Source organism: Phoxinus phoxinus (genome assembly GCF_949152265.1).
Source record: "Phoxinus phoxinus genome assembly, chromosome: 24".
Taxonomy (NCBI): Eukaryota; Metazoa; Chordata; class Actinopteri; order Cypriniformes; family Leuciscidae; genus Phoxinus; species Phoxinus phoxinus.
Genome location: NC_136899.1, coordinates 10,986,578 through 11,014,293, shown reverse-complemented (window position 1 = coordinate 11,014,293; position 27,716 = coordinate 10,986,578). Strand labels below are relative to the sequence as shown.

Here is a 27,716-nt window from a genome sequence, read left to right as displayed (position 1 = left end):
ACTTATTGCACAGGTGGCAACCTATCACAGTACCATGCTTGAATTCACTGAGCTCCTCAGAGAGACCCATTCATTCACATGTTTGTAGAAGCAGTCTGCATTCCTAGGTGCTTGATTTTATACAACTGTGGACATGGAAGTGACTGGAACACCTGAGTTCAATGATTTGGAGGGGTGTCCCAATACTTTTGGCAATATAGTATACATAGGCGTACAAATCATTTTAAAGTCAATTGTCCCAAAGCACTGCAAGTTACAACATTCTTAATGAATGGATCATTGTCATAATGCCCTAAAAGCATTACATTTCCCACCAGCTGTACTTCAAACATCAAGAGATGCTTGCCAGTGGAAAACCTGGAGCTTATTACTGATACTGTATGTATGATGTTGAGGTGTCAGGTTGTTCCTATCTCACATGAGGATCAATTATACAGCGTACGTATAAAAACGTCCTGGTGGTAACAGACAAACATATCCAAAATATGTATAACATCTGATATAAACAACCAATATATACATTCTAAAAAAATGTACTATGTACAAACATAAATATATAAATATAGCATCTGTTATAGAAAAATAAATATTTTCTCTTCCCCCCCCCCCCCCCCTCTTTTTTTTCTAGTTTCATCCATCTTTTGAATCATCTCTGGTCCCTTGTTCCTCAAGCTGCTTCATGTTCTGTGTTGTTCCCACTTCCTGTTGCTCAGCATAAAGGAGCAACTGGTTAATGCCCGCATCAACTGTTGTTAACAGGGGCAAGTCTGTGGGGAGAAATGCATTCAGATTACTCATCTACTCGCTAAAAAAAATATATTAGGTGTATTTTCGAATGATCATGTTTGACAATTTTCACCCCCTGCATAATGATCAATTATATGCATTTAATTCAATAAGTGTGTAGCTGCAGGGTGCACCGGCCCAGGCCAGATAGTATTAATTCATTCACCTTAATTAATTTTTGTCTCATTTTAAAATTGCAGTTATTTTTGACATTGCCTTTTTTGTAACACAAAATAACCAAACGCACCAGCAGTGACCTCCCCTTCCAAATGAACTGCTTCAGTGAGGGAGTGATCGGCCTGCATGGAGTCAGGACTCTGAGATGGATATATAGGTCCCGATAGGTTGAGGACCTGCAAGGGGGAACCATCAGACACATAGCATCCCTCTTCAGGACAACCAGACACCCTAAAAGTAAGAAAAAAACACTAAGTTCAAATGTAATTTCTGGGTTTCCCTAAAAAACGTAAAAGTATAACACTCACTATGAAACAGCATTCACAACCCATTTTAACTCCATAATGTGACAAACGATCAATATTCAATGATAAATAAATATGTAGGACAGGACTTGATTTTATCTATCAGGAAATTTTCAGATCAAAAGCACGTATTTTGCTTTTTTATTGTACCTTTCCTTTAGTGTGTAATATAGCTGTTTGTGCATGCAAACGATCTGTAAAGTAACAAAGCACACCAAATAGAGTTCATCTCTCCAACAGAAAACACTTGCTGCCTCATTTGTAGTCTAGCCGAATTTGCTGTGTCACACATTTGCATACTGCCCGCCAACTTGCTGCTTTGGCCCGCCCCTCAAAGAACAAGTTGGCTGATTTTGCTTTGTCGCTTTGTCTCATTATCGGACTCTGATACAACAATACGGACGCCAAAGTTACCATAGATATAATACGGTTTACAGCTACTCAGTGAGTCTCAGGAGCTGAAACTCGATTATGGTAAGTGGTTGACCAATCACAACAGACTTGGCCAGCTGACCAATCAGAGCAGACTGGGCTTTTCGGAAAGATGTGTTTTAAAGAGATACGATCTAAAACAGAGAATTTCAGCCAGAGGGTTGAAAGAGGTTCTGCTGCAAATGTACAGTATCAGAAAACATTTATTTTAACCGTTTCCTAGTTTCACAGACATGGCTTAGATTAAGCCAGGATTAGGCCTTTTAGTTAAATTAGGACATTAAAGTAGGCTTCTGTGAAATGTATTCAAACAGACCTCAAGAAATTAGATTATTACCTTTAAAAGAGCACAATATGGGCACTTCAAAGGGGTGATTTCTATAATAAAATGAAGCAATAGTACAATTCTTACCCGTTACAGTAATTGTGGATATGTGGTTGCTGATTGAGAAGTTTCTGAGGTAACAATGCATCACACTCCAACTCATTGTCAGCATCCTCCTACAAAAGAGACAAGAGATTGAACATCAACGCAATACAATACCATCCTTTGCTGGTCTAAAACAGCAGGCCAAGAAGTTTATACCTGTGCCGAAGTTGAACATCACAAAACATTAAAGGTCAAAGTGAAAACTTACCCGGTGTCCAGGAAGGCGCTGTGTAGTGTATTTCCCATTAGGAATGTATTCTCCTTTAGGAGCGTAGACAGTGTGGGCAGATGTCAGGTGGGGGTCTACAGGACAAGGCCGACCTAGAGCCAATCCTTGCAGGGGTACCATGGTGTACTGGCATGGAGAAACTGTAGCTGCCAACGCTGGAAAGCGCATGTCTAAAGTTTGTTCTGAAATAACGAGAAATACAAAATTAATCCAGGGTTCCTTGTCTTAACATATCTTTGACTCAATAATGAAGATCTTTGACTGTTTTAATGTTTCTAAAACGGCACTCACTTTGTTTGGCCCAGACTCTCCACAGACAGATTGGGATGAAGGCTACGATGATGAAAACGAATGCTCCGAGTACCACACCCACAATGAGGTAAGGCAGATCACCAGGCCGAGGAACAGGGTTTCCTGGATGGTCGGGTCTGGACGATGATGTCTCTGGAGGTGTGGTCCTCTGGTGAAGGCGAGCTGTAAGTACACACAGATGTTCACACTTAAGATCTGTGTGGTCAGAAGAGATCTTTGTTCTAGAAAATGGCTGAGGTGCGGTTCGGAATGTGAGTGTGAGAAAAAGGAAACGAACCTTTAGTTTCTAAAATGACGACATTTCCGAACTCACTCTCGCCCCCTTCGTTGAAACACTGCATCTTAATGTCGTAAGCCGTCTCAGGCTGTAGGTCAGTGATGGAGTGCCAGTAGCGGTCACCTAAAAATAGCGCCAGACCATTACATTTTACATTCCTTTAATATATAGTTGCGAAATTAAAAAATAAAGGAAGGACATGACTAACCTTCCACTATATCCTTTTTGTAGTCACTGTCATTGTCGCTATCGGTGGGTCGGTAGAAGATGTAGAAGCCATAAATGGGGGTGTTATTGACTGGTGTGTACTGCAGGGAGAAAATCATTTTTAGTTATACAAACAGGTCGTATTTCTTGAAATTGACAATGTAAAAATGTTTAGTGAGGAAGTGCTTACCGTCCATTTCAGGATGACTGTGGTCTCATTTATGGCTTCATTGTAGGTGATGTAGGGTCCGTCGATAGGACGTCGGTTTGGTGGACCACTGCCCACCACTGTGTAGGCTTTAGAGGGAGCGCTTGCTGGACTCTCTCCCAACACGTTAACGGCCAAAACTCTGAACTTGTATGATGTTCCTGCGGATGCAATGGAAAGAACGAGAAATAAGTAAACTGCAAGTGAATCTCAACATGATTTTAAGATCATGGGAAACATGAGTTTGGTCTAGTATGGCAAACTAATTAGGAAAAGCTACTTGCCTTTTTTTTTTTATGTGCAACAAAAGTTTAGTTTAAAAAAATTAGTTAAAGTGACAGTTCACCCAAAAGTGAAAATTCTGTCATTAATTACCCTCATATCTTTGCAAACCCATAAGACTTTCGTTCACCTTCGGAACACAAATGAACATGTTTTTGGTGAAATCTGAGACATTTCTGCCCCTCCATTGACAGATACGCAACTAACACTTTAATATTTCAAAAGTTCATGAAGAGATTGTAAAACTTATCCATATGAATTGAGAAGTTTAGTCCAAATTTTCTGAAGAGACATGATCGCTTGATATGATGAACAGATTGAATTTAGCCTTTTATTCACATTTAAACATTGATCATCGAACAAGCTCAACTAATCCAACAAACCTCATTGGTTCTCGCATGTCAAGCAAACATGCTTGAGCTTCCGTTTACCACAACTGATGTGCGAGTTGATGAATGTTTATATGTGAATAAAAGCCTCAATTAAATCTGTTCATGATATAAAGTGATCGTGTCTCTTCAGAAAATTTGGATTAAACAGCTCAATTCATATGGATTAGTTTTATGATCTCTTTATGAACACTTTGAAGCATCAAAGTTGTAGTTGAAGCTTTCTGTTTTTATCTCACTTGAACATTTTAAACAATTACTTAAATGTTACAAATTTGAACAATGCACATGTTTTCAATGACCCCTTTATGTTATTTTAAATTGTTTTACATGTACTGTAAATCTGTTTTGTTTGTTGTGTCCGTTTCTGTGACTTGTGTAATTTGTTGCCCCAGGGCTCCCTTGTAAAAGAGATTTGAATATCTCAATGGGACATCACCTGGTAAAATAAAGGGTAAATAAAAATAAAATAAAAGAAGTAGTTGTGTAACTGCCAACGGAGGGACAGAAAGCTCTTGATTTCATCCAAAAAATATATTTTTGGGTGAACTATCCCTTTAAAATTTTTTATTTTGTTACATTTAACTAACATTAAAAGTTAAACAAACCGTTTTAATTTAAAATTCAAAAAATTTGATTTATCAACGTTTTCGTTATTACATTAAACTATCTTTTAAAACAAATTAAATAAACACTTTCAAATATGCAAATTTATTTGATAATTTTAAAGCAATATTTAAGTATGACACTCCTGATTCACCATATTTTTCTCATTCCATACTATAAGCTGACTTATGTGAAGATGATCTAAATCTAACCTTTCTCCAGGCCTGTGATCTCGACTGAGAGGCGAGAGGGAGGGATATTGTTTACAGCCACCTCCCACTCTCCACTGCCTTTCTTCAATTTCTTGTACTCCACACGGAATGACTGGATTGGGAATCCACGGTTCCCGCGAGGGATCCACGTCACATAGGCTGAGGTCTCGGTGGCCATGGAAACAGTGGGTCTGTCTGGAGCTTCTGGAGCTGAAGAGACAAAAAAAACCCAGTAATGTTAGCATAATTAATAATCATAATATTATTAATCAGAACAATTAATGACACACATTTTTAGATATATTTAATGTTACAGTTCCTCAGTACTTTACTGCAGCCTTAAAGAACTACAGCAAACTCATTATATTATAATCATAGGGGCAAACGTATACTCACGTGTGAGACGAGGTGGCGCATCTGGTGTTTTTGGAGGCCCTACGGGTCCTCCTCTTCGCCCTGCAGACCAAAATTAAAGAGACACTTTAATTCACCATTTCACTCTTTTTTTCATACTACAACTCAGATACTTAAAAAAAGTGTAATTTGAAAAAAATACACAACTCAGAATGATTGACCAATCAGAATAAATTATTCAGAGGCGAAATATTTTTGTATAATGACCACTAAATTGTAAATGATTAATAAAACTGACTACCTTTGTAAATTGTGCAACTGACTACCTTTTTATAACTAATTAAATAAACAGTTTTATATATGCATATTTATTTGCCAATTTTAAAAGTGATTTCTTAATTTTACAGTTACATTTGCTCTTTTACATACCACTATCTATCTCTTGATTATCGATCCTGATTGGACATATATGGGGGGTGAATATGATTGCTAATGCTACTAAAGCACTACTTTGAACAAATTAAATAAACAGTTTTAAATAATCATATTTATTTGTCAATTTTAATAGTGATTATTTTACTGTTACATTTAACAGCATTTTTAAGCAATAAACAGTTGAAATATGTATCTTATTTAACTTATTTACATTTTATATATTTTTCTTATAAATAAATTGATAATTGCTCTTTTTCATACTAATATCTCTGGAATACTAAATTCTGATTGGTCAATCATGGCATTAGTTGGTCAAATTAATTTCAAACGCATATTTCTTGCTAATTAATTTAGTTATAACCCAAGTAGACTAGTATATATATATACTTCAAGAAGATGCAGAGCCCTCCTATAAACATTTGGGTCTTGACCTTGAGATTATTTAACATTAGAAACACAAATTTTCAAATGTTGAAGCAGAAAGGTAATCTTAAAGTTGTATGGCTATACATTTGCCTGTTCTAAAAGTCATCATCGCGGGCTGCCCAAGTCCAGCGCAGTTCTTAGCGGCCATCTCCACTTCATAGAGGCTGGCAGGCAGCAGTTTAGTAAGAGTCAGTTTGTGCTGGAAGCCTGAAATGGTGTTAGTGGTCCACTCTCCGGGAGACTCTCCAGCCTGTCAGACAGAAAAAATACACACAATGAATCAGAGGAGTAGAATCACAAGGCAAACATATTGTAGAGTGAGTGAGATCACACTGTACTCATGAACTGGGCAGTGTTGTACCTTTCTGTACTTGACGACATACTCCAGCACAGGTGATCCTCCATCATGACGGGGTTTCCAGGTAAGTTCATAGTAGTCTGCCTTTCCTGTGCGTGGCTGACTCAGGATGACTGGAGCTTCGGCGGGAGAGACTCTGACCTCAGAGCAGTCGAAAGGCAGCACTGCACTGGTGGCCACAGCCTTCAAAGGTGGCTGTTCCCGCAGCACTTTATCTGGGCTCATCGGTCGAATCATGGGCAGCTTACCTGACCGTGAGGGCACTGAAATAAATTAAAATGTATTTATTCATTACAAATGGAAAACACACACAAAAACATGATTTTATATATATATATATATTGGGTTATAAATTAATAAAATTAAATACAAATAAAGTAAATAAAACTTGAATAATAATAATAATTATTATCCCTTTTATTATCTATGTACGTATATACTATTTTATATTTATACTTTAATGTTATTATATTGGGGATTATTCTATTCTATTCACTTTTGTTTATTAATTATAGCATGATAAATATTAACTACAACTATTATTATTAATTAAAGCTGCAAGCAGCATTTGTCGGTGTTCAAGCTTTTAAGGCCTTTAAGCATTTAAGACATTAAGTTTTATTTAGCAAGCATTTAATCACTGACATCATAGATGGAAAAGACTACGTTTTAGCATGATTTACCATGATATACCACATTTTAGTGTGATTTTTCATGATTTACCATGTTCCAGTATGATTTACCATGAATCTAGCATGATTTACTATAGTTTACCATGATATACCAAGTTCTAGTATGATTCACCATGATTTAGCCTGATCTAGCATGGTTTACAACAATTGAACACATTCTATTATGATTTAATGATTCTAGCATGATTTACCATAGTTTACCATGATTTATCTTAGTTTACCTTGATTTACCATGTTACAGGATGATTTACCATGATATACCACATTCTAGAATTATTTACCAGGATTCTAGCATGATTTACCCTATTTACTATGATTTACCATGTTTCTAGAGTTATTTACCATGATTTACCACGTTGCTAGCAATTATGTGAAGCATCAGAACAAATGAAATGATAAACTCTGACAAAATATGATTGTGTTATAATAGTAATTGTTATAGAAGGGATTTTTTAGTGTCTAAATATATGAATGCAAAAGCACATGTGAAAAGACTATTAATAATTAGTATGGCCAGCAGAGGGCAGTAGAAGACCACTTATTGGCTCACTTTCATTTTGAACTACTTGGTTTCACCAGTAATCTGCATGCTTACAAACACAAACACACACACACAGTTTTCATGCTTCTTTATCATGTTATTTCACATGTTTTTAAGAAGATCTGAGCATTCATTGAAAAGATATAGGCTTTCGGGGACACTTGGTCAAGGCTACATATTGAAGCCATCCAAATGCAGGAGTTCAACTTTTTCTGATAATTATTGATCTAGAGAGTCCAGATAATTATTCTGCACTGGTTTTGAACATTATGATATGAACATGATTTGATCATAGATGGAAAACACCATTTACAGCCAATACAGGCAATTTACCATAGGAAATATATGGTTTTTAACTGTTTCTAACTGTTATAGCGCCATCTATTGTCCGATCTCCATATAATTTTGCATGCTTGTTAATGATGTTATTTCACATATGCCCACCAATTTTCGTGAAGTTCTGAGTTTTTTTTATAGGATTTATAGGCTTTTGAGTGTAATTTGCCACGCCCATTTTTTAAAATTACCCTGTTACAGCCACCCAAATGCAAAAGTTCAACTTTTTTTCGATAATTATTGATCTAGAGAGACCAGAGAATTGTCCTAGACTTGTTTGGTTCTGATTGGACGAAAAACCAGGGACTAGTTCGCAAAAGTAGGTTTTTAACATATTCGTGAATATTTAATAAACGATTTGATTGACAGCAGTGGTTCTTGAGGCAAATATGTTCAGCATGAGGAGATCTATCAAATGATATGCATATTGTGACGATATTTGTAACACCACGTGATTACAGAGCCTTAAAACTCGTTAGCGCCAACTAGTGTCCGATTTCTTTCAAAACTCTTACAGACCTCTGGGGCCATGAGTTGAACACGCCCACCGAGTTTCGTTCTGATTGGCCTCCGTTAACCTTGTCTAATAGGTGATTCAACTTCATTGGCCAATGGCGGCCATGTTTTTTGAGATACGCCAATATCCTTTTACACATACATGGGGCCTTGGGCCAAGGCACTGCATACCAAATTTCAAGTCAATCGGACAAACGGTCAGGTGTTTATATGTTTTTTCTGTGTTATAGCGCCACCATGTGGCCAATCGGAGCGTTGTTTTTATCGTGACCTCAGATTGACCTCCTACACATGTGTACCAAGTTTGGTGAAGCTATCTCATTTACTACTTGAGTTAGAGGCATTTTAGTAAAATAGGCTCCGCCCACAACGTTCATTTGGCGCCCCCTAGCGACCGCGATTTAAAAATTCAACTTTTTTTAGATTATTATTGATCGACAGACTCTAGAGAACATTTCTGCACTGGTTTGGTTCCGATCGGGCAAAAAACCAGGGACTAGTTTGCAAAAGTAGGTTTTTGACAAAATTCAAAATGGCGGAAAATCTATCATGACGGAAATTAAATCGGAGATATACGTTTTGTTCTCCAGGTGACCATCTTTCCAATGATATAAGACACTTGATTCTGCGACATACGGTCTATGAGTTATGACCAGTTTCGCGCAATTGGTTGCTATAGCGCCACCTATGGGTCAATCGGGCTCATAATTTGATAACCTCTCCTCGATTTTTGTACTACCTTGTGGCAAAGTTTCAAGTCTCTAGCACTTACGGTTTGGGCTGCACGATGCGTTTTACAGGAGAATAATAATAATAATAAAAATCTGTACAATTACAATAGGTTTTCAGCACTTCGTGCTTGAACACCTAATAATAAAAAGACAGTGATATTGACATTTACATTTAAGGATATAAAAGTTCTTGTTTTCCTTGAGAATCAAATATTATGATTACCGGTAGTATTATCATTTTTAACAATATATTAATATACTAAGTTTTTATCATTTTTAATGAAGTGTTTTATACCTGTTGGGACAGTGAGAAGTCTTGTGGCTGCCTGTGAGCTGCCCACACCATTCTCCGCCATGCACTGGTACATGCCATCGTCCTGCGGCCCGACGTGGAGCACGCGCAGCACCTGTGAGGACATCCGATGGCGTGGTGACGGGCTCAGGGGCTGAGCGTTGTGGAGCCACACCACAGTGGGAGTGGGCTTGCCACTCACCTGACAGCTGAAACGCACCGTCTCGCCCCATGCAGCGTCTTGCTGCTGGAGCTCGACACGCACCTGAGGAGGTTCTGAAAGACCAAAGAAGGGAATTTCAGGAAAGATGTGTCAAAACATAAAAAAAATGTTGAAAAGCATAAACCAACAAGCATTTGGATGGTTTAACAGCACAAAACATGAGTGCTGTTTGCGACGGCATGCTACTGCAGAGGAGTCTGGGATAGACAGGGTTCTCTCACCCTCTCCAAAAACTTGATGGTTGGATGCTAGTGAATCAGCTCGAGCTCATTAGAGCAACAGCCAGAGCGGCTTAATTAATCACAGCTGCCGTGAGACGAGCCCACAAAAACAACCTCATCAATGTCTCAGAAACTCAATCCTTCTCTCACACACACTTTCTGTTCAGTAGATGTACTGTGGGTTGTTTTAGATGCTTATTATCACATTTATTCACTAAGCCCTCTGGTTCTGATACACGCTTATTACCTTGAAGCAGGATTAAATGACTGGAAATTTAAATTTCCACACACGTAAAATGTTCCATCACTGCCCTAGTTCCTGCTTTTCATACCCCACTACACTTGAACAAATAATCAAATAAATAACCTAAGGGCCACTAGCCAGATGATCTGATCGTCTGCCAGTTGAACAGTTACAACAAACACAAATGTTTTTTTAAGAACCGTGAATTTTAACAATATACAGTTGTTAGAGCAATTATACAATATTTTAAATGGATAGAAAAAAAGACTCAAGAATAAAATGGTAACAACTTTAACATTAGTTAATGCACTTTTGAGCTTTCTATTCATCAGAGACTCCTGAAAAAAAAACTATTTCTCTCTTGAAATCCTACTCACCAAACACCTGCACGTCGTACAGCACCCTAGCAGAACTCGCAGAGTCAATGCCGTTATCAGCGTTACACATGTAAGTGCCCGAGTCGCTCTCGCTTGCTGCATCAATCAACAAGTTGCTCAGTAAGAAGCGGGTGTTGTTGAGATTTCGCAAGTCCAGACCGTCCTTAGCCCATGTGACCTGTGGAGTGGGAATACCGCTGGCCACACACTCAAGCACAAGTCGCTGGCCTTTGTTCACCATAATGGACCGAGATGCAGGTGGATAGATGATACGTGCGGCCTCAGATGTTGAACCTAGACAAGACAATACATGTCAATTTTATGTCAAATTAAATTGACAGAACCTGTTCATTTTATGCTTTGTGTTCACTTACGTCGTATTCGGAGACGATCGGTAGAGGTGGAGGTTTTAACTTCCTGGGTGACAGGGTTGTAAGCAGCACATATATAGGGACCCTCATCGTCCTGTGTAGCATTAGCTATTTGAAGGTTTCCTGATGGCATGATCAGGTAATTCCCTAGGACACAATCAAAGAACCAATGATTAGCATCTTTAGGCCAGTATTTTTCAACAGAATCTAATTTAAGAATCTAGAACATTCCTTAAGGTAATTTCCTTAAATCTAAGCTGTGATCTTCACCATCATTAAACTGAATATTTGAACAGCCAGAGTAATTGCAAGAAAGACAATCATGCTAACAGGCAGCGCTTTGTTGAGTGGACAAGACCAGACAACACGCAAAGACTTGATGTCTCCCAACAAGACAAGAGCTGCCGAACACTAAAATACCAGAATCGGCTTGTGTGCGTTTAAAAAATGTGAATAAATGATTGAAGCAAATAATATTTGAATTCAAATAATGTGGCTCGTAACAGATCCAATGATGTAATGATTAATGATGATAATAGTGTGCTTAAATTTTAGCCATAAATCAGGAGAGTCAGATGCATACTATCTACATAGTATACTACAGTTACAATACCTATGCCAAGCCACTAGCTACCGGAGTCCTACTTAGCTCAGTAGTACCTATGTAGCGAGTTAGAAACATGCACAATTTTAAAACTTATTTGCTCAGCAAGATCAGTAGTTAAAATGAAAGAGAAAACTGACTGCACAAAGACATTACATACAATATTAAGCCATCTTGTACCCCCGTTAGAAGTGGGCTCAATTGGGCCTACTAGTGGGTCACAGGACCCTTGGTTGAGAATCACAGTAAAACACACCTTTAGATGTCTCCAGCCACTCCTGTTTGACACTGTAGCGGACCTGAGCTTTAGGTTGACTCTCAGGCAGATGACACTCGATCACAGCTGTGTTCCCTTCATCCACCTCAATTTCCTGCTGGTCATCTGGCTCAAAATCTCGCATTTCTGCACGGAAACAAACCAGAGTTATCATACAAAGTTTCTCAAACATATAGCATATTTAATCAAATAGGAAAAGCAATTAAAATCTCAAACGTCCAAAATGCTGGTTTTGAGCGTTTCAAAGCTGAAAGCCTCTTTGTATTCCATTCAGGAAACTGAGAAGCTTTAGAGTGCATATGCTTAGGACTTTTACTGGGATATCGAATGGGCAGACACCCAATAGCTCTGAAAAACAGAGACAGAAAGTCTAGCTTCCTTAAGCTCAAGTCAGCCCAGGCTAAAATGAGGTCAAAGGCTAAAGGTCACCCATCTCTTGAGTTTCAAGAGAGGAAAAGCAGTCTGGATTGCAATAAAACAGAATAACTCTGCCTAAGCGAGTCTGTGTGTCATTCTGTGAAGGGAATATTTTCCAAAGGCAGACAGGGAAAATTGCTCAGCGCTGTCCTGAAAAACCCCGAACTTAATCAAATATCTCCCCAACTGTTCATTACTCCTCTCACAAATCAAATTGTTTCATTGTTCTCCAGAGTTTAGTTATATTCCTTGGCGTCTGAAATGTCTCTTAGTTATGTACAACAGAGCCAAAAGATCCGTGAGGTAAAGATTAAAAAAAGCTCTTTGTTAAGTATTCCTGGAAGCAAAGACATAAAATGATGGATGAGAAGAGCACTTAAATAATCAACATCTGATAAACTCTCTAACACCAGCTGCATCTGTAATCTCAAAGTCTTAATCGCCTGGTTTTTTGAAGTGAAATGTTTTTTTTGAAATATTTTTTTTGGGAGATGAGAATTCCAGGATCCATTTGCTAAATCAATCAGGGTCTTTTTACAGCCCACCCCTGCCAGCATCCCGCACCGCCCCAAACCTCTTCTAAATTCCTCAGTGCACAGCTTTAACCCCTCTTCTGACTGACTCCCCCATTTACCTCCTTCTCTTCAAAACATTCCTCCTCCCTTCAGGTGTGTGAGGGGGAGAAAGAGGAGAGGAAAACAGAGGGAGAAAACATCTTAAGTTTAATGTAATAAAAACTAAATAAGCCATTTACACTTTGGGGTCAGAACGTTTTTTAAATACTTTTATTCAGCAAGGATGTATTAAAATGATCAAAAGTGACTAAAGACATTTACAATGTTACAAAAAAATTTATATATGTTATCATAGAACATCAGAAGACTTGGAATATAGCACATGAGTCAAATGGACTTGTTTTATGGTGAACGAATGAAATATATCGAAAAAACAGAGGCAGACTATAAGTAAAAACTGTAAAACATGTTTATGTTTCTAATATGTTTATATTTATATGTGTATTAAAGGGTGAATATGTGATTTTTTTTTGCATGTGTGCGGTACATTATAGGTCTCCTGGAGGCATGGAGAGCAGGGAATGCTGGGAGCTGTGCAGAATTAATAGTATTTATAAAATAGATCAGACGAGTTTCCAACTCCACTTGGCAATGCTTTCATACATGCTGCACGGTTACTTAGCATTCATCATTTTTATGTCCGGGGGCGCAGAGCCTGTGCGTATGAGCGCTCATGTTTATATGACATTTAAAACTCAAACTGTGATGATACAGTAACTATTGTGTGGGATATCACTGGCCAGACTATGCGTAGCCCTAAAAGATGATAAAGAAAAACAGGTTCGCCCAAGAGTTTATTGAGAATTTGTTACGCCATGTATTAAAAACATATGTGAAGAGGTGTGCTTTTTGTGTGAGAGAGAGAGAGGGTGGAAAAAGGGAGAGAGAGAGAGCGCCGAAGGAATGTTTCTTGGCTCGAAGGACACGGGAGGCTCGCTTGTCTTTGGAGGAATTCAAGAGGAGAGTTTGAAATAATGCTCAGGCAGGCAACGGCCTCCCCGGGGGGAGACGCTTCAGACAGGATTCCTACAGAGACGGATACCAGGGAGAGCCAAGCTCTTTCACAGAGCAAAAACAAATGGGCAGACCTTTGAAATATGGAGACATGAGACAACTTCAGGCTCACGATCACACGCAGCGCCCTCCCAGAAGAACAGTCCAACCCCTGGCAGACTTAGGGAGGAGGTCTTTATTAAATTAGAGTGAGGGGCCAACGTGGGTTCATAAGAGACGAGGGGCCCCAGCTAAGAGCTTGCATCTGTAAAGCCCCTAGCTCTCGACTCCCGATTCATAGACCTTATCAATTACATCTCACACATGTACGAGAGTCAAAGTAAAACAAGGCTGAAAGTTAAAAAAAACAAATGAGCAGTGAGAGGACTGAAATCCAATGCACCATTAAATGCCAAGAGTAGAATCGCAGATAGTTTGAGAGAGCGAAGTCAGGGGGGTGAATGATGTAAAGCATGCCTGCTTTGTGAGGTGAAAATGGTGTCAAGAATCTCATGTCGCGTCTCATCTTGACAGAATATCCTGCCTCGACTAGTCTGCCAAACCTGCGCTCCTCACACTATCACACAAACAAGCATGCATCCGCACACAGTTCTTTAGAATCTTGTGTGTGGCACATATTCACAAACTGAAAATAATTTAGTAGTATACTAAATTAATCAAACAGATAATTGAAATAATCAAACAGATAATAGTTTCTTTGTGCGGACAGTAATATGTTCCCACTTCCATTTAGATTCAAGACGTTCTTTGGGTCGTTCTTAAATCATGCTGGAGAACATGATCATCATCAGTCATTCAATTTACTGCATCCTTGCTGAAAAGTATTTTGAATGGTGGTATATGCATGCACAAACTCACAATCACCTCATTATACTAACAAAAATTTGCTCAATGTTTCATTTTCTGTCTTTCTTTTTCCGTTCTGTCTCTGTGTAAGAAGACAGAAGCAGTGGAGAACAGGGAGGAGGCCCTTCGCTAATGGGGCCCGTGGTTTCACCCGTACACACACGCACAGGCATTATGGTGGGTCACATTACACACCCCTTCCCGTGCTCCAACACTGACTTAGGACAAACACACACACGCATACAAACACACACACACACACACACACACACACACACACACACACACACACACACACACACACACACACACACACACACACACACACACACACACACACACACACACACACACACACACACACACACACACAAGCAGACCTTGGCCTGGAACACAACCGCACACTGGAAAGCCCTTTGAATTCAGCACAGAACATTTTCAAAGTTTATACCAAGTGACTGCAAAAAACTTGCAAAAGTGTGTGTACTCACTAGCTGCAGTAACGTTGGCTGGCACGCTAGCGCAGGACCCGACGCTGGTGGTGGCCACACACTGGTATCTGCCTATGGTGAGGTTTGTAAGGGAGGGGATGTAGAGAGAACCAGGCCACACCAGCACTCCCAGCTCCTCGTTGCCCCCAGCTGGCAGCTCTCGACCGTTTAGACGCCAGCTGATGTTGGCATGGTTAGGCAGGGCGCTGCACCGCAGGGTCACGCTGCCCCCCAGTTTCTGTACCACAGAAAAAGGCTCCTCTGTGAAGACTGGGACATCATCTAGAAGAGAAAGTTGGACACAAATATGGTGAATAAATATTTACATTTTACATTGCTAAATGATGAAATGTAGATGCTTTTATCCAAAGCAACTTACAAATGAGAAGAAAAATAGAAACAATCAAAACAAACAGTAGGGTAACAATATGTAAATGCTGTAACGTCCCAATTAGTCTAGCACAGTACGCGTAGAACCACAAGGTGCGTTCACTTAAGTCTGAAGTAGTGAGTTTGTGTATAGGGGTGCAGAGCTAGTGGTTGTTCTGTAAGCAAACTAGGTGCATACAGAACAAATATATCAGTTATTAAAAAAAGGACTATAATAGGTGCTGGATCTGAGTCCAGCTTGTTCCAGCTCAAATGAAGCTTTATTAAGTTTTAGTGGAGCAGAACCAAGATGTCAGAAACCCACCTCTAACAGCAGCACTATCCTGCAGGCAGCACAGCAGAGCACCCAAGGCACACAGCGCTCGAAACTTCCGCTTTCTTTCCCATGGTATCCAGTCCAATATCCCAGACATCTTCCATGCACTACCCCTGTGAGAGAGAACGAGAAAGAGGTTATCAGCTGAAAATGTCATTGGTGTGACATTATATTGCGCATAAGGAGAATATAGCAGTGAGCCAACAACACATACACATTCATATAGTTGACAAAACAACAAAAGACAGCAAAATCCATTTAAGCCAAGAATGCTATGCATTACTTACGTCAAAGGCCAATGCAGTTAAAGTGAGCACTTTTCAATGGAGCTCATATGGAGCACTCTCAAATGTTGACACCAATTCAAATGTTGGGGGTCAGCAAGTTTAAGAAAATTTGTATTTTTATTCAGCAAGGAAGGACACGTTAAAATGTTCAAATTGACAGTAAACATTTAAAATGTTTTTAAAAAAAAATTATTTCAAATAAATGTTATTCTTTTAAACTTTTTATTTAAAAAATTATGGAAAAAAAAAATGTATCATGGTTTCCACCAAAATCAACATTGATAATAATAAGAAATGTTTCTTGAGAAGCAAATCATCATAATTATAATGATTTCTGAAGGATCATGTGACACTGAAGACTGGATTAATGATGCTGAAAAGTCAGCTTTGCCATCACAGGAATAAACGGCATTAAATAAATTATGTTACTGTTTTCACTGTATTTTTGATCAAAGTAAATGCAAACAAAAAAAATTACCAACCCGAAACTATTGAATGGTAGTGTACTCTGTATAGCAAACCTTTATACATCATAAAAATGTATGTTACAGCTGATAAAATTGTTGTGAAAAATATTGGTAAAAATTATTCCCTCTGGGTACAGGTGAGGATTGTGCACCATCTCAACAAAAAAATTAAATATGTTTAAAAATAAAAAGTTCTCTTCTAAAAATCTCTTCCGGTGTGTTTTAAGATCCTATGTCAGGTCTTAAGGTTTAAATGAATATCACTCAGGATCATATGATCACTAAACGCAAAATGACTTTCTCAACGTGATGGCGGTCTGTACACTTCATGAAGGGATTCTCTTGCTCACTTTCATGACCTTATTATGAATAGCTTTCCCATTGTGCCTTCAAGGGCGCAAAAATGGCGTTCTACTACTGAATCAATCTTTCCTTACAGAAAGCTCACAGAACTCATGCTGAAACACACATCCGCTTGAACCCACATACAGCAGGTCGAACTGTTGAGACGGGTGCCCGGATAAGAAGAGGGGGAAATCTGAGCCCCCTCACTCAGGTGTAACCGATACAGGCGGGTTCAAAAGAAAAAGACCTGCACACAAAGAACAATGGGGTGGGGGTGATATCATTTGTATTTTCTGGAAATATTGAGTAGTGTGATGTGTTCTCTTACAAAGACGCAAACCGAGAAAGAAAGAGAGCGAGTGGAGAGGGAGAAAAAGAGTAATGGTTAGTGTATTAACAGTTAATGCAGGAAAGGGAGCATTTCTCTCCCTCGGCTCTCATTGCCAAGTTTCCCGAATTCTTTCCTGTCAGGTTAAACTAACAACTTCCCGTCAGGAGGAGGAGGGTGGTCCATTGCTCCCAGACTGCAAATCTCTCCCTCTCTCTCTCACTCTCTCACATACACAAACACACACACAACTCTACTCCCATCAATTGTAAGTAATGATTAATGAAAGCTCACAGAAAGATTGAGAGCTCAAACATGGGAGGGAACCACACGACGCAACTCTAGAAAAAAAATAGAAAAAACTCTACAAAAATAAATGAAGTCTACGTCTTGGGATTCAGAGTTGTTTTCCTGGAGCTGGTAGGTACATAGCCGTTAGCTATTAGCCAAACTCTGCTGACGGAATAGAATGTGTGCCATTTACAGACTTTGGGGTTGGCCCTAAATAAATGTTTTTCCGTTTCCAACACCAGAAATAAACAAGTCTTGCTGTCTGAATAACGCTGCAGAGAGATGTTATTTAGTCTGACTGATCTGGAAATGTTGGACTAATCATTTTAATTACCGTATGTGTTAAAACGCCGATGGATTTTGCTGTCCGATACAACATTAGCCTGTTTGTTTTTCATCTCTGAAGTGGAAAGGGCATGACACTGATTCCAGGCACAACGGGGAACCGCACTGCGTAACTAAGATCATCCCGACCTAAGCAAACACTCAACTTGACAAGCAGGCCAACAACAACTAGTTTCTACAACATTAAGTGAGCACTTAGTCAAGTTCTCTATTTTAAGTTTAAGCTCTGTCACGATTCCTCAGCTTTAATCAGGTCAGTGATTGGCTCATATCACTGCTGTTTATAATACTACAGCTAAAATGACTTACTACCATGTCAGATACTATCAAACTTACCAAGATTAGTAATACTACAACTCGTGACATTGCTATTGATACATCTATACTACTTCTGTAGGTGCAGATGATTGTTTCAGTTGTGTTTTCACCACAGACAGTGACTGTGAGGGATGGAAGTACAGTCAGTTGCTAAACATTCAGCCAATGAAATATTGAAAATATGTCTTTCTACATACTTACAGTGGACAAACACCCAGACAAAACATCAATCAATAATTTTTTCTGATGGGCTGCTCAAGAACAAAGTTCAGAATCAGATTTGTAATTGCTCTGCCAGTATTTTCACTAGCACAAAATAAATGAATAAACAAATAATAAATGAATATATTTTAGCAAGATTTTAAATTTTTTCAGAGAGAACCTAATATTTAATGAAAAATGTATCTGCAAATAACTAACTCAAAGTAATGACAATGAACATTATTCAATTCTCACAATAAAAAAAAACTAAAAACGAATTTAAGTTAGCCAGATATAGCATTGCCTTGACCACATATTTAAATCCATAGTCAAAAGTTCTGTTGTCTGGGTATCAATCATTCAGTCGATTAAATCTTTCAACAAACTTCCAGTGTAAAAAAAAAAAAAATTCCCCTAGACTGGTAGAGAAAGTAGTTCAGATTTATAATTACCGGTACCCAATGCCCAGCCAATATTTTTTTAGCTAAAAAAAATATATATATATATATATATATATTATATATATATATATATAACAAAATGTAATTGGATGTAATGTAATTGTGGAAGTTAGACTAGATGTTTGCATCAAAAAAACATTAGAACTACTCAGACTATCAGACTCTTTGCTGTCAACAGGAACAGGACAGCTGCCCTATAGGTTTGGAAAAGGCGGCAATAGTCTCTCCTTGGCTGTCAAGCCAGCTGTCTCAGGCGTCAGAAGTTATCCCCTTGAACACACTTGCTTTATTCAGACACACATGCGCAATCCAGCTCATGTCATCGTCTTTGAGACAAACACTTCACATTCATATCAAGTCGCAACTGTAATGAAAAATCATTTATAGCACTGCCATTTTCTTTTTCTTCACCAAAGGGCACAGGGGCAGGGGGAGTCAAATGATACTGTAAGTGAAAAATGGGATGCGGTATAAGTACGTGACCCCTTTAGAGAACCAAGATCGCATTGATCTGAGCATCTGGATAAGGGCTGTACAAAGGCATGTGCATTTAGACTGTTTATAGGAGAGAGAAAGAGAGACAAAAAGCATAATACTGAAGTGACTTCATAATGCCTCTTTGTCACTAAATGGAGTCCTTTCTTCTAGGGCCACTCTGGTCACTATTGTCCTCCAGCCTGTGTGAAATTCATTTTGACAACCCTACTAATTGGATAAAACTGCTCTCTGCCGGCTGTGGGCCTCCCTCATACCGTTCACATTCCATCTGCTTTCCACACAGAGGAAGGAGAAGAGTAACGAGGAGGTGAGGGGAGGAGGTGGGGTCTAGCTCCTTCTGAATATTTATCAGCCCGCTCCCTTCACCCTATTTATGTCCTTCAGACCCCCCCGACCCATCCTCGATTCTCCAAACATCACAATACCCCCCCTTTAGATAAACACATGCGGTGTCAAGTGTGAGGAGTGCTGGGTTCAACTGCCCGCGCGGGCCTATGGCCCACAATGCCACAGCACATATCTACCATGCGGGAGGCCCGTTGCTCTGGGCGACGGTAACAGGCAGAACGCACCTTAATAGAGTGGAGAGTCATTGTAAAGCAGTGAGCCGGCGCACGGACAATAACCCCACGGCCCCTTGTGAAAGGAGAGACGTTTCTCAGAAGGGCCAGAGGAAGAGCTGATGGGGGCTGCTCAATGGACAAGTAAGGGCTGCAGTTTTGGGCTGGAGGAGGATGGGGGGGGGATAGCCAGCAGTGGTTAGTGGATATGGGGGTGGGTGTGGGGGGGGAGATCTAAGCTTTAGGGATCCAAATTAGAGAGTGGATGTCAACTGGTGATTGACCGTAGAGGGGGGAAATTGAGATGGTGGATAGTTGAAGTTTGCTGGCCATTTGGTTGAAGAAGCCAAAATGGAAAAAGTAGAGTTCAGAAGGAGAGCACACTGAAATTATGGCTTCCCAACAGATTAACAACACACTTAGCACTAGGACTAAGCGATACAGCTAAAAATGAATCTTTCACTATTTTACACCCTTTTATATTCTATATACAGAACATCTCAAGAAAGATTTATGCTCTGAATTGGCAGAAAATATATATTTTTCCAATCAGAGGAACCACCATTTTGATCAAACTTCCACTGATGAGTTCAAAAGTTTGGGGTCGGTACGATTTTTTGGATGTTTTTTCTGCTCATCAAGGCTGCATTAACTTGATAAAAAAAAAATACAATAAAACAGTAATATTGTGAAATATTATTGCATTTTAAAATTAATTAATTATTGCCTGTTATGGCAAAGCTGAATTACTTCAGTCTACTTCAGTGTCACATGATCCTTCAGAAATTATTCTAATATGTTAATTGGTTGCTCAAGAAACATTTCTTAGTATTATCAATGTTGATATTTCATATGATCAATATCTTAATATTTTTGTAGAAACTATTATATTATTTTTATTAGATTGTTTTATGAATGGAAAGTTCAAAAGAACACCATTTATTAAACTTTTAAAACAGTATTAATGTCTTAACTGTCCCTTTTGATAAATTATGCACTTTTGAATAAAAGTGTTAATATTTTTTAAATATATATATATATACAAAAATGTGAACGGTAGTGTAAGTAAATTTAAACATTGAAACAAATTTTAAAAAGACATGTTCCACATTGGTTGGAACTAAGGAAGAATTTAATTTCTTTGAGTTAATCTAAAAAACACCACATAAATAACTATTTACCTACATATTCTTGATGATCCTAAATCAATTTAATAAATGAAAATGTAGTGCAGAATCTTCAGTAAAAAAAAATAAAAATTATTGATTATGCAAACGAATAATTTATTCAGAGTTCTGAATTGATAAATAATTTGAACTGATTCACAGAAATGAATAAAATTGTTATCAAAACGACCTTAAGTTTAAATCAGGGACACAATTAAAAGACAAAGAAGGACTGTGAAACTAATCTAACAGCATGGTCTTTAAGAACTTAATAGCCAAATAAAATGTGCATTGAAATCATTGCATGTATGTCACCAGCAGATTCATCATGAATATCCTTAACTCTGGGCACAGTTCACCTGCTGCCAAAGCCATGACTTTACCTTCAGGGCTCTTCACCATCACTAATCTTCTGGAACATTCTCATGGCTCTCAGAACAGATTAACAGGTGTAAGCAAAGTAGAATATTTTCCAGTACTGCCTCTCCCACAATACACCGGACAGACATCAGTCGTTCCCATGCCGGAAAATTAAACATCAAAAGCCACTAACAAGGCCAATACCCCCGCCATCACCGTACCCTTCAGTGTATTAATGAGCAACATCCACCCCTGCCCAAAAATACAATAATGAGACCCACTCAAGGGATTAACGAGCAAAAGATCGAGCCAAGTCCAGGGGCTCTAATCAATTAAGCACCCTGATATTTGCATAATTCATATAACAAGGCAGCATTAACCAGCACACGCTAATTATTGAGTTCGGGCACTAGGATGTGAGTAGGATGGTCACATGACCGCATACCTCCGTTTGGCCAGACGATGGGAACTGTCAGTTAGGATTAGACTGACTCTGTTTTCATGCTGCTCCCCACCAAGGCAGGTATTATAAGAGGTTCAGTTCACAAAAAAATCCATTTACAAAACTGCCTTGGAGATGCTTATTAGGAAAATATTGTCAAGTCAGGCAATCAGTAAACAGGTTCAATGAACTTAGCTCACTTCACACGCATCTTAATACAAATGAAGAAAGAGCGGTTGGCTCAAGAAAACAGTTGGTTTTAAAGGTTGATTGTGCCTGTACAGATCAACTCCTGTGAGGAGGAAAATATGCCATGAGGATATATCAGAAAAAAGAAGTCATTGATGGATGTGTAATAAATGCACAATTATGTAAGGTGTGTGTGTTCATGTTTTTCTATCCCGTTGGGGACTTTAACCTAAATGCACACTGCCTCATGGGGACTTGTATCACCGTGGGGATCTAATTTGAGGTCCCCATGAGGAAACAAGCTTATAAATCATACTGAATGAGTTTTTTTTTTTGAAAATGTAAAAATCCAGAAAGTTTCCTGTGATGGGAAGGTTTAGGGGTAGGGTTAGTGTAAGGGGGTGTAAATATACAGATTGTACAGTATAAAAACCATTAAGTCTATGGAGAGTCCCCACAAAGATAGTGTTTGTGTTGCTTTAATTTAAATAAATAATCACTTTCATAACCAATAGCTTAAATACAGACCAAACTAACACACATTCAAAAATCCAACATAGACCTTCTGACTTTCAAATTATGACAAACAACTTCACAGGGGAGGACAAATGTTCTGGCTCCACAAACACTATATAAAGTTCTTTACAAAATAAAGAACAGCTATTAATACAGAACATATTTTCTTGTAAAATCAGACAAAGCTTATAGCTGAGCAGATGAGCGGTCTGAAGGAGGAGAGAGAGAGAGAGAGAGAGAGAGAGAGAGAGAGAGAGAGAGAGAGAGAGAGAGAGAGAGAGAGAGAGAGAGAGAGAGAGAGAGAGAGAGAGAGAGAGAGATGGAAGAACGGAGGGGCCCCTGTTGCTCTGGCAGCTTTTCCATCATAGTGAATGGAACCAATTATAAATCTAAAGCAATTTCTCCACATTATTCAACAGGAACTCAGTGAGCTTAGACTGCCTGCGTGCTCGCCAGCAAGAGTCCAGAGCCAAAGATTGGGAAAAACAGGCAGAAAGGGAGAGGAAATTAAAATAATATTTTTTATACAGAGTACTCATGCAATAATGCTCTGTTGCTTGAGTGAATGGCTGAAAACAGTAAAAAAGCAAACAAAAAAGGACATTTAAAGCTGAAAAAGTCTAAAATGTCTTTTTAAAGGTTTATTGTGGTTAAGGGTCAAAAGACTCGGTCTTTCAGAGCCATAGGTCTGGCTTTGGCAGAGGAAGCCCTTGTCAACTGTAAACACCTGCAACATCCATGACCACACAGTTTGCAGACACATCATAAGAAACACCAACCGCATAATAAACAAACCCTACACTGCAAACCAATACAGTAGCCTTTGGCTTTTGAAAATGGTGTCCAAAAATCATGAAGATGAAGAAAAAAATACTCTTATTGCAAAACAAAACTCACCTACATCAGACACACAACTTTTCAAAAGTTTGGTGTAATTCAATTCAGTTTTGCCACCACAAGAATAAATTAGGCCTACATTTTAAAATATAGCCTATTCAAAGACTAAACAGTTATTTTACTCTGTTTTAGATCAAATAAACGCAGCCTTGGTCAGCATATGAAAAATGTTACCAACCACTTTGAATGAACATAGGCTATTGCAGGGCAAAAATCATAATACACAAGTATACAGCTCTTAAGGCCTCCCTATGTTTAACAGAGACAATTTTGCTTTGGAAATTTGAAAGTATATTTTCAGATTAGCATTTTGCATCAAAAGTGATTTTGACTAATTTATAAGAATTATTCAGAACATGAAAGTGGCGTGTAATCTATACTCGACAGATAATGAAGACAACTAATAGAGTGTGTGTGTGTGTGTGTGTGTGTGTGTGTGTGTGTGTGTGTGTGTGTGTGTGTGTGTGTGTTTCAGAGCATGTGTGTGACTGACAGTGAGCTATAGCTCTCTGAAGGCGAGTTATCGAGAGAGTGTGAACGGTCTTGTGCGTCTCCATTACTCCATGCTTGTCAAACGATCCTTAATCTTTGTACAAATATCAGCTTTACACACACTGAGCTGTTTGTCTGCAAACAGTCGCTGCTTACTTACCAGGGTCTGGAGTTTATCAATGATCTCACCGCCTTGCAACAGACACACTGACACAAACAGCAACGTGCCGCTATGTTTGTGCGTCTCCTTGATGTCAGAGACAACTCTGGTCAAACAAGCGCTTGACACGATACAGTTATCACAATGACTGGTGAAATGACAAGGTAACACATTAGCGAGATTTCATAGGTTTTAGAGTCAAATTAAACATGCTCGAGTTTTCCAAGAAAACATGAGAAAGTGAGAAAGCCAACAAGCCACCTGGATGTCCAGGTGTTATCATGGCCCTAATGAAATGGAGAAAGCTCTGAAACGACATTACCTCGGCCAGGTGCGGTCCCAAAAGATACTTTATACTTTAGAGGCAATTATTCCTCACTGCGGGCTAAAAATTGCCTCTTGACAGCTGCCATACTTTTGAGCTTTGGATAATTCAAAGAGCGTTTGGAAATAGCAAACTGACACCCCGTGCATTCCACAATGAGAAGATAATCCTGATTGGAGAGCATCTTTTACCCGCACACACACACAAACCCGCAGATTGTTGCCTTCGGGCTGTTATGACTGCATGAATAAACCCGCTGAAACAGACATGAAAGCCGTCCTGAAGGAGTTTTTTTTTACGCAGCCTTCTTCTGCAAATTAACAGAAAAGTTACACCCTTTAAGCAAACAATAAGTCGGTCCAAAAACCTCTGAGGCAACAATAAACGTTCACGTCCAACAAGACTAATCAGCTCTCATTTGGTCACACACTAGAAATCAGTTCATTATGCTGATGTCCACAGCCTCGTTGTCTATTTTTCTATGAAAACAAGACATATGTCACATCCCTGACATCTCTACCACAGTGATACCCGATCAGCCTCATCCCTCCCATCTAATATGCCTTTATCAAGCTTTCCAAATCCCCAGACGGGCCTCTCTGGCTCAGCTATGGGATACCTGTTACACTGAAAGAATGCGGAGCAGTGAGGGCATGTCATCTGAAATCTGTGCATCCATCTGTGCACAGCTAATAGGCCTTCCCAGCATTATAACCAAATAAGGTCAGAGGCACTATGAAAGCCAAAAAGATAATCAGACTGGAATCAATTATGGAACCATTTTTGATCCACCCGACCACCAATCATCTTGAGCAAAAACCAGCTACCACAGTTTTTCCTCAGATTGAATTCTTGGCATGCGATTCCGAGCAGAGCGATCTGGCTCACAAGAATCTATCAACTAGTTTGAAACAAACGCAAGGTCGGCCAGCATTCCTCTCAGTTGGACAGTTTTCCTTCTTTTTCGAGAACAATGCAGCACCTGGGCTCGGACATTTTGAGGCGCTGATAAACTTCATTACCAGCATTGTATCAGTATTGTCTTTTTATTACTCTATGACAACCATGACGGACTGTATGAAGTTTTACACGCAGAAGAGGTGTGCACAAATTAATGAGAAATCAAACCTCCTCTTGTGGTTCATCTCAATTAGGTTCGGTTTCATTCCCACATTAAAGCATACAATAAGCAAATTACATTTATAGACCAACATTATATTTTTTTATGGCCTATATTAACCAAATCGTTAGACTACTAGAATAAAACAGAATATGCATTAGGAATATTTTGTTAATTATTATTTATGCATTACCATTTATTTATTATTCATCTATTATGTGCTTATTAAGTTGTTTTGCAATCTAAATAGTGGCAATTTTATTTTTGTTCTAACAGTTAGCTATGTCTGACAAATTGATAACAGATTAAGAAGAAAATGTGTTCATATCGGTTAAAAATACTAATCACTATTTTAGCCCTTATGAAGTTTGTAAATAATTCAATGTAACTGCTATAGCCTAACACTGATTTGTAATTGTTTACAAACAACTTTGATATATGTTTGACCAACAATCATCATTTGATTTTTTTTTTCATAAAAAACATTTATTCTAAGATATCCAGAAGTCCAAATATTAATAGAATAACAAAATATATAGAATACTAAACTTTGATATATATTTTTTCACTGTAAAATTGCGTTGAGCACAGTAATGTCAACTACTATACATCTGAATGAGGCCTGTAAAACTATGCCAAAAGTTTTCATGTAGAGATGCTCTTACACATCATAATACTGACAATTATAGCAATAATACATCGATATAAGCATACAATATGATCTCATAAATACAGACAAATACAGAATTTTGCCTATGATTAGCATTGGGGAACAATGATTATTACACTCGCATCCAAAGCCCATTTAACTAACTTTTTACTGAAATACCGTCACAAATACGATTACTAAACCGTGTTTATAGAAGAAAAAATAGCAAACGTAACCTCAAATCTTACAGCAATCTGATAAGAGTAACGTTACGTCGGAAAAAAATAGCTCTTTTGCTAACACCCGCATGCTTTTACCAAAAATATGTAAAAATACATCTTCTTGAGATTAACAACAAGCAATCATTTCTATAGGTAGAGTGTTCGCAAAAGTACAAAATGTAGGAAATGTTATGCAAAGTGAAGAAAACTCGAGAAATCTATTAGAATAGCATGGTGGGGTTCCTAAAAACAAGAGATGTTTTGGGGGGAGGAGAGAGAGACTTACCAAAAACGTGCAGTAGTTTGCAGTTGAATCCACTAGTTTTTCGTTGGTCGACTTTTCCCAGCGTTTCTCGCTGTTTAATCCAAGAAAACTGCAATTCCTCTCCTCCTTTTCTCCGCAAACCGCTACTGCTTTAGTAATTTACTACTGCAGCACCGACATTTTCTTCGGCTCCCCAACTTCTTGCATTGAAAGGACGTTTTTGGATGACTGAGTCCTGGAACAATTCTCCCTTTTGCGAGGAACTTTTCGGGTCCGCCCACTTCCCAAGAAGGAGGAGGGATCAGAACAATAAAGATTCCTTCCCAAATCTCAGCGCAGTTCACGCTTGTCTCGCCTAAAGAAATACGCTTTAAAGACTGAGTGGAACGTTCGTAACGAGAACTTTGCGTTATCTTGCGTGCGAAACTTAAACGTTCACAAAGTTATGTGCGCAGGATAAGGAGCCCCTCCCCCTCCCGTTGCTTCTCTGTTCTCCCTGATTTGGTATGCGCTCGTACCCGCAGGGCTCGCATTGACCCCCGTCTATTGAAGCGACAGTCCCGCAGGCGCAGCTGTGCCGTGTTGTGCGGGAAAACCTCACCGTGAAACGTGAGGACCCCCGCATGGGTCTCTCAGAGCCACTGGGTTCATTAATAACCGGCCATTCGGGCACACATCACACGAGAACAGACGCGGTACTAAAAGACCTCCCACACTATTTACCTGAACGGGCATTTCAGCATTGAAACTATGGCAAACAGTTTTAGTAGGCTAGTTAGTTCTTAAAACTAAAATGATAAATAATTATTACAAATGTTAGGCTTACTTATAATTATTCGTTTTTAAAATGACCACTATAACGTGTATTACAGTATGCTTTTTCTTACTGTAATTTTCTTATAGTCCTATTAATG

At 38.8% G+C, this 27,716-nt stretch overlaps 1 protein-coding gene across 2 annotated transcripts; it reads right to left on the bottom strand.

The window, feature by feature from the left end:
- Positions 1-124: 124 nt before the first annotated feature.
- Positions 125-27,253, bottom strand: boc (BOC cell adhesion associated, oncogene regulated). Of its 2 annotated transcripts, none has more exons than XM_079600889.1 (19): positions 26,824-27,253; positions 15,888-16,012; positions 15,194-15,475; positions 11,830-11,976; positions 10,973-11,116; positions 10,599-10,892; positions 9,537-9,809; positions 6,429-6,688; positions 6,152-6,317; positions 5,249-5,308; positions 4,853-5,062; positions 3,346-3,524; positions 3,157-3,256; positions 2,949-3,071; positions 2,651-2,833; positions 2,339-2,541; positions 2,113-2,201; positions 1,034-1,194; positions 125-767 (listed from the first exon to the last, which is right to left on the bottom strand). In XM_079600889.1, exons 2-19 carry the CDS (start codon positions 15,994-15,996, stop codon positions 631-633), a joined length of 3,120 nt encoding a protein of 1,039 aa, XP_079457015.1. In that variant the 5' UTR covers positions 15,997-16,012; positions 26,824-27,253; the 3' UTR covers positions 125-630. The 2 variants fall into 2 exon arrangements, with proteins under 2 accessions (XP_079457015.1, XP_079457016.1); XM_079600890.1 differs by having other exon boundaries at positions 6,158-6,317; positions 26,824-27,076.
- Positions 27,254-27,716: the final 463 nt, after the last annotated feature.

Bases quoted from the DNA above. Each gene is read 5' to 3' on its own strand.
- boc (XM_079600889.1), bottom strand. From the start codon at position 15,996: ATGTCTGGGATATTGGACTGGATACCATGGGAAAGAAAGCGGAAGTTT. The intron at 10,893-10,972 runs GTAAGTGAACAC...TGTCTTGTCTAG, and splicing joins CGATCGTCTCCGAATACGAC to GTTCAACATCTGAGGCCGCA. The intron at 2,834-2,948 runs GTTCGTTTCCTT...GTGTACTTACAG, and splicing joins CGTCATTTTAGAAACTAAAG to CTCGCCTTCACCAGAGGACC.